Raw genomic sequence first — 12,948 nt, 5'->3', positions numbered from 1 at the left:
AATCTATCACCCCTCAATTTGTAGTTATGCCCTCTTGTACAAGCTGACATCATCATCCTAGGAAAAAGTCTTTCACTCTCTATCCTATCTAATCCTCTAATCACCTTGTATGTCTCTATCAAATCCCTCCTTAGCCTTCTTCTTTCCAATGAGAACAGACCCAAGTCTCTCAGCCTTTCCTCATAAGACCTTCCCTCCAGACCAGGCAACATCCTGGTAAATCTCCTCTGCACTTTTTCCAATGCTTCCACATCCTTCCTGTAATGAGGCGACCAGAACTGTACACAATATTCCAAGTGTGGCCGCACCAACGTTATGTAAAGTTGCAGCATGATATTGCGGCTCCAGAACTCAAATTCTCTACCAATGAAACCTAACACACCGTATGCCTTCTTAATAGCATTATCCACCTGGGTGGCAACTTTCAGGGATTTATGCACATGGACTCCAAGATCCCTCTGCACATCCACACTACCAAGAATCTTTTCATTGAGCCAATACACTGCCTTCCTGTTATTCTTCCCAAAGTGCATCACCTCACATTTAGCTGCATTGGACTCCATTTGCCACACCTCAGCCTAATTCTGCAGTTTATCCAAGTCCCCCTGCAACCTGTAACATTCTTCCAAACTGTTCACTACTCCACTGACTTTAGTGTCATCTGCAAATTTATTAATCCATTCATCTCTGCCTGCGTCTAAAAATGACAAACAGCAGTGGTCCCAAAACAGATCCTTGTGGCAACCACTAGTAACTGGACACCAGACTGAATATTTTTCATCAATTACCACTCGCTGCCTTCTTTCAGAAAGCCAGTTTCTAATCCAAACTGCTAAATTATCCTCAATTCCATGCCTCTGCATTTTCTCCAACAGCCTACCATGTGGAACCTTATCAAAGGCTTTACTGAAGTCCATGTCAATTACCCTACTCTCATCTACATGCTTCGTCACCTTCTCAAAAAACTCAATGATGTTTGTGAGACATGCCATGCCTTTGACGAAACCATGTTGACTATCTGAAATCAAATTGTTGCTTGCTAGATGATTCTAAATCTTATCTCTTATAATCCTTTCCAAAACCTTTCCTACAACAGAAGTAAGGCTAACTGGTCTATAATTACCTGTCACCTCTGCTGCCCTTCTTGAACAAGGGCACAACATTTTCAATCCTCCAGTTCTCAGGTACTAAACCTGTAGACAATGATGACTCAAATATCAAAGCCAAAGGCTCTGCTATCTCCTCCCTAGCTTCCCAGAGAATACTCGGATAAATCCCATCCGGCCCAAGGGACTTGTCTACTTTCACTCCTTCTAGAATTGATAACATTTGTTTGTAACTAATCACGACCCTTCCTAGTCTAATATCTTGTACCTCATTCTTCTCCTCTACAATATTCTCCTTTTCCTGAGTGAACACCGATGGGAAATGTTCATTTAGCACCTCTCCGATCTCTACAGGGTCCACACTCAACTTTCCTATTTTCAACTATAGCAACATTACGGCTGAAGAGCGACCAGAATGGACTGCCAAATCGTAACTCAAAGCAACTTAATCATTTTAGCACCAGTTTTACTTGTAAACATTATAAATAGAACATATTAAAACACTGGACAAATGCACTATCTTACGATTTTTATTAAAAAAAACACATCAGCGCAAATAAAAAGATTTTTCCATTCTATTTTCATGCAAACATCCTTAAGTCAATTTATTGATAGGAAACATTTCACTCTTGGAAATTAAACAATGGATGCAGCTTGGCAATATTCTCAGTGTTATTTCCTGCTCCTTTGCATACAAGTATAAAGTCTGTTTATACAAAAATAGCCAAAGTCATGGCAGCTCTAAGGAAATTCCCTGCCTTCCTTTTTGAATTAAACAGTGCTGTTGGTCCTTGAAGTTAAACATTTCTTAAATTTAACTAACATTTATATACATTTGGAATAAAGTGATAACAAACTGTCTCATGTGTATGACAAGGCCAAGTCATTACACTAGAGAAGTGATTCAGTTGAAGATCACATTTAAAATTATTTGATCCAGGAGTTGAGGCCTTGTGCAAAAGAAAATTATTTTACTTGCTGAACCTTCATCCTCGATAGATATCAATGTTTACAACTAGAAATGAAAATGGAAGTGCACAGGGTCCATTTATTCACCTTCCTTTGGTATACTGCATTCTGGTATGCCCATCTTCAGACAATATATACACCCTCGGGGCAGAGGTGAAAGATTTCTTTTTGCACCGTGTGCAACATAATCTTAAACCTGAATGTAAACACCATGTCAATAACTTTGATACATTTCGCATAGGATGCCATGTTTTGCATCTCGTATTTAAAACTTCAGAGTCTACCATGAAGTTACAGTGTATACATGATAATAAAAGTAATAATATACATCAGTCTGCACTGTGGGATTACATCATTTTATAAAATTTGACTGAGATCTGTAGGCAGAACTAATCTTTAAAGACTAAACAATATCTGCTTCAAAATATTCACAATTTGATTGAAATAGAGATTATTATTTTCATTTCACTAACAATTTGAAAACAACCAATGTAAATAAAAAAGGGGTTAATTTTGACTTTGAATGATAGCGTGTGACATGTGATATTGATTTGATCATGCATCAAACATTAACTTCAAAGAAATGGCAATAAGAGGTGTTTAAAGAATGGTTGCACCAAAACTGGAAAAGTAACAAAGGATCGAAGGTATGTTCTTTTAAAACATGTGGTCTGACTTCTTGTATTGGCTACAAAGTGGATGGTTATGGGACTGCTGTCTTTTGCCTCAAATGCAGATCTTCAGCCTGCTGATAAAAATCTCCTGCATCTACTGGGGTTGAGGTGAAAACTGGCTCTGCTTTGCACATCTCTTTGTGGTTATATCTTTTCCTTTGTCTTCATTTTAAATTTAGATCTGAATAAATCTTTGGCTTGCCCCCAGGGAAAGCTCGTTGACTAAGCAATTCAAATCTACTGCTCTACCCCGACATTTTTATCCAGGAAAGTGAACATTTCCTCATCAGCAACAGATCAGAAAGCTGATTTTATAATATTTTGTTTGTAAGAGAAATACAATTGAAAGGTGAGCAATTTGTGGAGTAGTACATTAAAAACCATAAAATAGGGTAGAAATAATGGTAATAGATATATGCGCTGTTAGATATAAAGCTGTAATGGGAGTTGGAAATGTGTTGCTGGAAAAGCGCAGCAGGTCAGGCAGCATCTAGGGCCCACTGTATACCCATCACAGGCCCACTATTTACCCATCACAGGCCCACTGTATGTTCATCACTGCATGACTGAATTCGGGCATTAGCCCTTGCTTTTCCAGCAACACATTTCCATCTACTGTATACCCATCACAACCCCACAGTATACCCATCACAGGCCCAATCTATACCCATCACAGCCCCACAGTTGCCTGACCTGCTGCGCTTTTCCAGCAACACATTTCCATCTCTGATCTCCAGCATCTGCAGACCTCACTTTCTCCTGTAATGGGAGTTGCCCTGTTCCTCCACAGACTGTGCTGTACTTGTGTCTCACTGAGAACCCAGTATTCATATTTATGAATTAAACATTCCAATTCATGCTTCCTGGTTTACGGCAGGTTATGGCCCCTCTAATTATCTTCTTCTACTATCGATTTTACCTTTTTAACATATGGATTACAATGAAATTATATTGGCGCTTTAATAAGAGGTAAGATGTTCAGTGAAGAATATGGGTTGCTGTGTTGCCCCTAAAAATATTAACTACATTTTTGTCAAATAACTGTTCTTTATCTCAGTTCAGATGCCAAGAGGAAGTCTACATTTTTTAGCTGGTGGATGCTGGCATATTGGTAATATCACCTTATTACTAATCCAAATGCCCAGGCTGCTGTTAGAGAGACATGGCTTCGAATCCCAGCTATTATTGGTGGCAAAAATAGAAATTGCTGGAAAAGCTCAGCAAGTTGGGCAGTGTCTGTGGAGTTAATGTTTCAGGTTGACTGACTCTTCCTCAGAACTCTGAGGAAGGGTCACTCAACCTAAAACGTTAACTGATTTCTTTCCACAGATGCTACCAGATCTGCTGAGCTTTTCCAGCAGTTTCTATTTTTGTTTCTAATTTACAGCATCCACAGTTCTTTCAGCTTTTATTAATGGTGGCTATTGGTGGAATTTGAATTTACTTAAATTCCGGATTTGAAAGCTAGTCTAATGCTGACTGTGTAGCCATTGTCAATTGTTATAAAAAAAATCTGGTTCACTAATGCCCACTAGGGAAGGAAATCTACCCCTTCCTGATCTGGTCTATGTGTTACTCCAGGTATACAGCACAGTGATTCACTCTTAACTTTGCCCTGGAATGGTTTAGCAAGCCACTCAGTTCGAGGATAATTAAGGGTGGGAAACAAATGGCATACTTGCCTCTGACACCTAGATTCCATACAGAAATACAGAAGCACACAGTAAAGTATAAATGAATAATCTAGGCTTACTCTGTGTCTCTCTCTAAATCCCCTATGATAGTAGATTAGGGGCAGTAGAAACTTTGCACAGGACCAGAATTCTGGAATTTTTGACACAAGGCTGTGATGATACGGCCTGCTAGATTTCTGAATGATAAAGTTCCCTCTGCCAGTCCTTCAGTTTTGCTCTTTATTGCCTTCTATCATTCCGTGCTTCCAAATTTGTCTTCTTATTTTATCAAAATATATACCTCACCATTTCTGTCTTCTTTGTTTTCTGAGCCCCAGTACGAATGCCAATTTTCTTATTATATACAATTGTTCATTAAATCACAGGTCTGATGATCTAAATATTCTAGAAATAAACTGGTTGGAAAATTTGGAGTATGTACACCTGCTACCATTTATAAGACCACATTCAGCTGCCATTTAAAAAAAATGTCTCTATTTAAGTATTATGCTTACGTTTGCGTCTAAATGCGGAAAATGTTATGACAACCATTTTAAATCTACAAAATGAAAAAGCATCTGTCAAAGTACATAATCACTATAAAAACTGAGCAGGATCTTTATAATTGACATTACTAAGAAGACTCTACAATCACCAGGAAAGGTATTTTTTTGAAGTCCAGCAAAAAGGGGCGTGATCATTATTTGTTATAATTAAAGTAACTATCCAAAGGAGGACAGGTGTAACTTTGCGATACTTAAAGTAATCAGCTTGAATGATGCATAGAATATAAAGTATTTCAAATAGTTTAAAATATACAAATACATTTTTGGTAGTTTGAAAAACTGTTAAATATTTACAAAATATTAACAAATGCAGAGATTGGATAATATTTTTCTCATGCAAGACACTGTTAATGACTTTCATCATGAACACAATTTTACAACTTTTCTTATGTCTGCCATCATATTGTTGGATTGTTGTAATATAGAAGATTTTGTTTTCTGTTGTGTTTCTAGGGTTGGTTTGTGAACTTCTCACATCTTTTCTTTTAAAGGTCTTTTGAAAAATCCAGCCTGGAAAGAAATCAAAGTCTGTAGTTATTATGACAACAAATCATTACTTTAGAGCAATTAAGATTTAAGAGTAGGCATTTATAGACTTAGTAAATGCTAGATTAGGCTTGCATGGTTTCCTCCTTCTACTGAAGAAGCCTGGGGCTTTTGGTGGACCTTTAAAAGTAAAATAAATGAATGTCGACATATTCAAATTAATCCAACCTCTGCCCTTTCCGTAATGACACAAGTTATGAGATTCCATGACAATGCCAGTAAAGCCATCGTGGCAGCAAGGGTTTAAACTGACCAGAAAAACCCTGCAAGGAAACAATTGTAATTCATTTCAGATCATAGTTGAAGCATAACAAGGTCAGTGATGCAGCTGTTCGAGAGATAGAACTGCCGCTGCAAGGCCCCTCCTGTCTTACAATACTTTACGTTCTTATTACCACTGTCTCAAAGAGTATTACCATATCTCCCTTACTGATTCCTGGGCGGAATGAGAACAGCAATGCTAAGCAGGAAATGGGCCAGCTTTGCTGGACTGCGCCATCTACCAACATATCAATATGGCAGGTTGGGAATTTGAGAGCCACAGCAATGGAGGATGGAATTTGATGGTTTGAAATGTGCCAGTGTTTTATCCATTCTTATACTAACATAAATTAACTGCAATTCATTTTGTAATGTCAAATTTTAATTGCTAAGTGACATATATTTATGAATGTCACAGAAAAAGTATATATTTTGGGCAATAGGACTGTATTTATCAGTCTGGCATTTTCCTAGATCCGGGACTTTGTTGAGAGGGATGTACTTGGGCAGAGACTGCAAGTATGCAATGAGGGAAGGCCACAATCTAACACACTTCTCGCAAAATACAGGAATGGGCTGAACCAGAATATAAAATGGTGTATGATATTGTTGCGTGTCACTACCAAGAAGGCTTGGATTCAAGTCCCAACTGCTCTAGAGTTGTGTCATAACACGTCTGAACAGATCGGAAAAATATGCATTCAAACTCCCAAACATTGTGAGTTCTTATTACTTGGTAGCAGTGTCCCTACCTCTGAACCAGGAGACCCAGGTTCAAGTCCCATCTCCTCTAGAGGCGTGTAATAATGTCTACGAACAGGTTGATACAGGAAATACAGAAACCTTTGGATTGTCGTGAGCAGAAAATGCTTAACATGACATGTATTTCCAAAATAGTATTAGAAGGCATGACCACTACACAATCTTTATGGATAGAAAATCTCACCTTCACACTGGTAATAACTTACATCATGTTGAGTGGTCACTGTGCTAAATGAGACAGGTTTTGAAAGGCAACCCGAGACTGAGAATCCTTGAGATTGTAGGTCATCAACAGCTGTAGAATTTTACTCCAACACAATGTGCAACCTTATAGCACTCTATCATTACCATCAACCCAGAGGATCAACCCTAGTTTAATGAAGAGTGCTAGATGGTATATCAGGAGCAGTATCAGGCATTCCTAAAAAATGAGGTGTCAACCGGGTGAAGTGACACAACAGGATTACTTGCATAAGCAGCAAGTGAGAGACAGAGTTGAGCAATGTACACCATCTACAAAATGTACTTCAGAAATACGCCAAGACTCCTAAACTAACACAACACCTTCCAAAAAGGAACATGGCTGCCCTAGGACAAGCTCTCAAGACACTTAGCCTGGTCCGGTTATGACATGGGCTGCTTTCAGCAGAGCTCACCCACTCTCTCCTCCTCTCAGCTCTCATCATAGTGAATTCTAATCATTGTGAAAGCAGGCCATTCAGCCCATCAGGTCCACACTGACCCTCTGAATAGCATCCCACCCAGACTCACCCCACTACCCTGTAACCCTGCATTCATGGCTAATCCCACTTAGCCTACATATCCTGGGATGCTATGGGCAATTTAGCAAGGCCAATCCACTAGCCTGCACATCTTTGGACTGAAGGAGGAAATCAGAGCACCCAGAGGACCCCAAGCAGACATGGGGAGAATGTGCAAACTTCACACAGACAGTTGGCCGAGCGTGGAATCAACCCAGGTCCCTGACACTGTGAGACAGCAGTGCTAACAACTGAACCACCATGCCGCCCACTTATTGTCACTTATTCAGCTTTTCCTCTGTCCCAGTTTGCTATCCACTACCCCCCACGGTTTACCATACTTTTCATATCTCTCCCTCTCTGGACTCCATCTCCACCTATTTGTCACCTTTCTCCTTGCCCCCAACTTTATTTTCATAGCTGCTAACAATTCTGATGAAGGGTTGCTGGTCCAAAAAATGTCAACTGTGCTTTCTCTCCACATATGCTCCTAACTGTTGGGTTTCTCCACCGATTTCTGATTTTATGGTAGGCCTCAGAGCCTGCAGGTCTGGGTTCGGGTCCTACCCAACCTGGAGGGAAGTGTATTCGAGGAGAAAATGAGGTCTGCAGATGCTGGAGATCAGAGATGGAAATGTGTTGCTGGAAAAGCGCAGCAGGTCAGGCAGCATCTAGGGAACAGGAGAATCGACGTTTCGGGCATTAGCCCTTCTTCAGGAATGAGGAAAGTTGGTCCAGCAGGCTAAGATAAAAGATAGGGAGGAGGGACTTGGGGGAGGGGCGTCGGAAATGTGATAGGTGGAAAGAGGTCAAGGTGAGGGTGATAGGTCAGACTGGGGTGGGGGCGGAGAGGTCGGGAAGAAGATTGCAGGTTAGGAAGGCGGTGCTGAATTTGATGGATTTGACTGAGACAGGCTGGGGGGAGGGGAAATGAGGAAACTGGTGAAATCCGAGTTCATCCCTTGTGGTTGGAGGGTTCCTAGCCGGAAGATGAGGCGTTCTTCCTCCAACCGTCGTTTCGCTGTGGTCTGACGATGGAGGAGTCCAAAGACCTGCATATCCTTGGTGGAGTGGGAGGGGGAATTGAAATGTTGAGCTACAGGGTGGTTGGGTTGGTTGGTCCGGGTGTCCCAGAGGTGTTCCCTGAAACGCTCCGCAAGTAGGGAAGTGTATTCGAACAGGCTGATTGAAATAGTTACAATACAAGTTGAGTATAATACCAGATTCACTTACCTTCCACAGTGCAAATATTACAAGTGCTAGAAGCAGCAGGCCAGCAAGAACACTGAGTATAATCACCCAAATTGGGACACCTCCATGGGATTCTTTCGATACAGTTAAAGTCACCTGCAAGTTGAAAAATTTCTATCAGCGTTTCAGAAAAATTAAGCTAAGGTTAAACATTCTGATAATGTCATTATTCTTCAAGTTTATCTTTACACATGTCATTATCATTTGAATTAAAGTGAGATTGAAGGGAGCCATGCTTTTAAAACTGAATGCGAGTTATATGGCTAGTTTAAAAATAACTACATTGTATTCAATTTTTTAAGCCCCTTAATCATTTCTTTAACAACAATATAATTCAGTTGTTTCCTGAACTTGCTTCCACAGTCTCTGTCCACTCTTCACATTCCACGTGGTGAATTTTAAAGCTCTCGTCAACTTTCCCTTTCTTGGTTTTGAGATTGTGCTCCTGACCGCACATTTTTGCTCTTTGTGACATGGATGGACTTTTTTGTCCATGGGTTTCTTCTGTGTTTGACTGGCTAAAACTCACAACTCTAAACATACTGAGATCTTGCATTTAATAAAAATCAAATTGGTTGCTTGGAACTGAAGGTCTAGATCTCCCACAAGATCACAGTTTTGTTAGGGAATGGGTCTGGTTGGAGTTCAGCTAACGTGAAGGATGAGAGTTTGATTTCAGACAGTTTTTTTGCAGCTTGATGCTTTGCATAATTTCAGCATACAAAATCATATGAGACATGGAAGTCAACCAATGTTTACATTTGGTTGCGTAGCTGCCACCTTCCTCAATTTGTGACTGGATCTAAAGGGCTACTTTGCTAGAGGAAAGCCACAGGGTAAAAATGAGGTGTTGTCATAAACATAACGTAGTTTATTGCATGATATCAATCAGACATAAGTTACATTAGTCAAATAGACATTGGCTGAGAATTTCCCACTCACTTTTCTAATTGTGAGTGCGAGTGCGTTAGATGGTGACTAATATCCCATTACCACCAGCGCGATAATGTGCCAAATTTCCTACTGCTCAGGAAATATAAGTATTTTTCCCTATCAGGCATCTCAGCACCAACATGCCAGGTCTTCAAAAACTGTCGGCCTCTGGTCCTGAGGAAAAGTTGACCAAGTCCAAGGTTGAAGGGGATCTAGAGGCGAAAAGATACATTGTATCTTTCTTTTCCTCACAGATGGGTATCCCAAGAGATGAAATTTGGGGAAAGGAGGTGGGGGGAATTTGAGGCAAGGGCATGGGTTGGTTGTCCATCATCTATGCCTCCACCTGGCCACCAGTTCTAATCATTGGTCGAGGCCTCCTTGCTCAGTGACGAGCAAGGCATGAATGTCTCTCTAGTGCAAACTCATCTAAATACTTTCCCTTCCTGTCACCTCTCCTATACCAGCTCCAGGAATAGCAAAAATCCACCCATTGTTATTAAATTTATTAGGAGACCTGCTACAACAGGTGAGACCCTTCCAGACTCTGCCTTTCTCTGTCTAAGCTCTTATAGCATCATTAGATTAGGTGGAGCTTAATATGGTCTTCAACATTAACCCTTTCAGAGTTATTGCCTAACACAACACTCTCCAGATTTGCAGTGAAATTACACCTGGTAGAGTAGGCCTGGGGTAGGAAATGCCTGGAACAGTAGTCAGAGGAGATGAGTAATGGGAGCAAAATCAGAAAAATACATGATGATCATATAATGATGTTAGAATCACATGATTGTATGGAGGGAGGTGAAAGTGAGTTGAATTTTAACCTAGTGCTGAGAGACTGAGTGTATAGATTAAATTATAAATACAGGGTCCTTGTAGAATGTCCTACAAAATCTAACAGCATTACTTTAGGAGATTAGTGAGTTAGAAACAAAATGCAGAAGAAAATTAGAGACAACTTTGACGGACAATCGGGAGTGAAGGGCTCACCAGCAATGGTGAAGTTGAACATGGACATAGTTAGGAGACTTTGTGTGGAGAATTGTTAGGTTAGAAACATGAGTGTTTGCTCGGAGCGTAAGAAAATAATAGTAAGAGCAAGAAACTTGAAAGGGTTCAGAAAAGATTTACAAGGATGTTGCCAGGGTTGGAGGATCTGAGCTACAGGGAGAAGCTGAACAGGCTGGGGTTGTTTTCCCTGGAGCATCAGAGGCTGAGGGGTAACCTTATAGAGGTTTATAAAATTATGAGGGGCATGGATAGGATAAATAGACAGTCTTTTCCCTGGGATCGGGGAGTCCAGAACTAGAGGGCATAGGTTTAGGGTGAGAGGGGAAAGATATAAAAGAGACTTAAGTGGCAACAGTTTCATGCAGAGGGTGATACGTGTATGGAATGAGCTGCCAGAGGACGTGGTGGAGGCTGGTACAATTGCAACATTTAAGAGGCATTTGGATGGGTATATGAATAGGAAGGGTTTGGAGGGATATGGGCCGGGTGCTGACAGGTGGGACTAGATTAGGTTGGGATATCTGGTCAGCAGGGACGGGTTGGACCAAAGGGTCTGTTTCCATGCTGTATATCTCTATGACTCTATGATAGTGTGGGAGTGACATGGGCCTGGATATGCGATACTAATACTTCCCAGCAATAATCATGGCAGTGCTCACTATCGATGTTCATGGGAGTTCCAAAGACTTAACACTTTATCCCTGCTTTCCGGTCAGTTGCCACTTCCTGTCAGCATTGGGCCAGAGTTCATATAATAAGACAAAGAACTGTGGATGCTGGAGATCTGAAGCAAAAACAGAAGTTGCTGTAGAAACTCAGCAGGTCTGGCAGTGTCTGTGAGAATAAAGCAAAGTTAACATTTGAGTCCGGTGTTGGTCTTCATCAAAACAGGACCAGAGCTTGATGAAGCCAAAAACTCCCGCACACTCCTCCAAAACAGTTTGCTATGACTTGCTCCTGCTCCGGTGCCTCCTACCTCAACTTCAATAAAATCATTAAGTGACTGATGTCTCCTTGCTATCTTTAAGAGTAATGAATTATTCTAATGGGGAACTGTAGCATTATATTATGTTGTGGAATGAGTGGCGAATTTTCCTCATGATACATTAGCATGCTCTATCTACAATATTGATATTCCCCACAAAGAATATCCTTCCGCAGTGTTGAGAAACTCAATTTTCCTATTCTGTAGAATACCAAGAATAAGTCTATTTTCCTTTCATTTTAGCTTGTGAAAACCACCAGCTCCATATGCAACAGAAACAGCTTGAATTCCTTTGCTCTTATTCTTTTTATTTTGGATTCCCACCCCAACCTCACTTTATTACATTGTTTCTATTTCTATTGTGTGGCACTGCTCAATCACGTCTGTGTTCTCCACTCTCTCAGATTTTTGCATTTTTTTTGTTTCTTTATTCTCAGGTATTTATTTCTTGTCAATTTAGAGATAGCGAAGACTGCAGGTGCTGGAAAGACAGAGTCGATAAAGTATGGAGCTGGAAAAAGCACAGCAGGTCAAGCAGCATCAGGGGAGCAGAAGAGTCGACGTTTCAGATTGGGACCCTTCATCAGGATCTCTCTTGTCATCCAGCCCATCACTGCTCTTCATCGTGGACATTCTAATGCCACAGTCTAGGTTGGAATTTCCTCTGAACAAGCCCTTGACTATAATTGTGGTTCTATCTGCAATCTACAAAGTTGCCATTGTGAAACACATCACTGTCTAGCTATATTAATCTCAACTGCCCAATACTCTTGACTGTTAATCTTCCCACCCACTGTGCTTACAGGCTATTAGCCTTGGCATCCTCCTTCTGATTCTACTCATGCCACCTTTACTGTTCCCTCCAGAACATGCATTCTGTCATGTACAAGATTCAAATCTTCCAGGGCCTTCTTCTGGGTGGATTTATTGATGTGTTTACTTTGAATTAGTAGGCAGAATGAAGATCACATGGAAAAAAGTTGCAAGCAAGTGTTGGCCAGTAGCTTTTCAGTGGAAAACACTGAGATTGGAACAGATCAAGGACCTCTCCCTTCACTTCCAGCCCAGCACCCAGTTAACTCTGTTGTACCAGTCAAGAAGGCTGACACTGTTGTCACCTAGCAGGAACAATGTTCATTATGGTGGTGTTGTGAGAAGACCCCTAAATATTTGAATTGAAGAAGAGTCAGATTGGACTTGAAATGTTAACTCTGTTCCTCTCTCCAGAGATGCTGCCAGACCTGCTGAGTTTCTCCTGCATTTTCTCTGTGTGTTTTAGATTTCTACCACTTGTAACATTGTGCTTCTATACTTTCCGTTCTATCCATATGGTTTTTAATCAGTAAATTACTGTGAATTACACTTTGACTTTTCTCAACTCTTATTTTGAGCTCTAAACTGTGTTCTATCACTTTTAGCCTTTCTTTAACTCTAATTGTCTACTGTT

The 12,948-nt window shown here is 40.6% G+C and overlaps 1 protein-coding gene across 1 annotated transcript in view; it reads right to left on the bottom strand.

Annotated features, from left to right (window-relative positions):
- Positions 1-4,900: 4,900 nt before the first annotated feature.
- The window catches only part of itga1 (integrin, alpha 1), a 226,037-nt gene continuing 217,989 nt past the window's right edge, over positions 4,901-12,948 (bottom strand). Inside the window, exons 30-31 of the mRNA XM_043688299.1 lie at positions 8,552-8,665; positions 4,901-5,498 (exon numbers count right to left, since the gene is read on the bottom strand). Coding sequence (XP_043544234.1) covers positions 5,460-5,498; positions 8,552-8,665 — 153 coding nt within the window. The 3' untranslated portion in view covers positions 4,901-5,459. The remainder of the gene's footprint in view (positions 5,499-8,551; positions 8,666-12,948) is intronic.

Source organism: Chiloscyllium plagiosum, chromosome 1, assembly GCF_004010195.1.
Source record: "Chiloscyllium plagiosum isolate BGI_BamShark_2017 chromosome 1, ASM401019v2, whole genome shotgun sequence".
Classification (NCBI taxonomy): domain Eukaryota; kingdom Metazoa; phylum Chordata; class Chondrichthyes; order Orectolobiformes; family Hemiscylliidae; genus Chiloscyllium; species Chiloscyllium plagiosum.
This window is presented reverse-complemented; position numbering and strand designations above follow the sequence as displayed.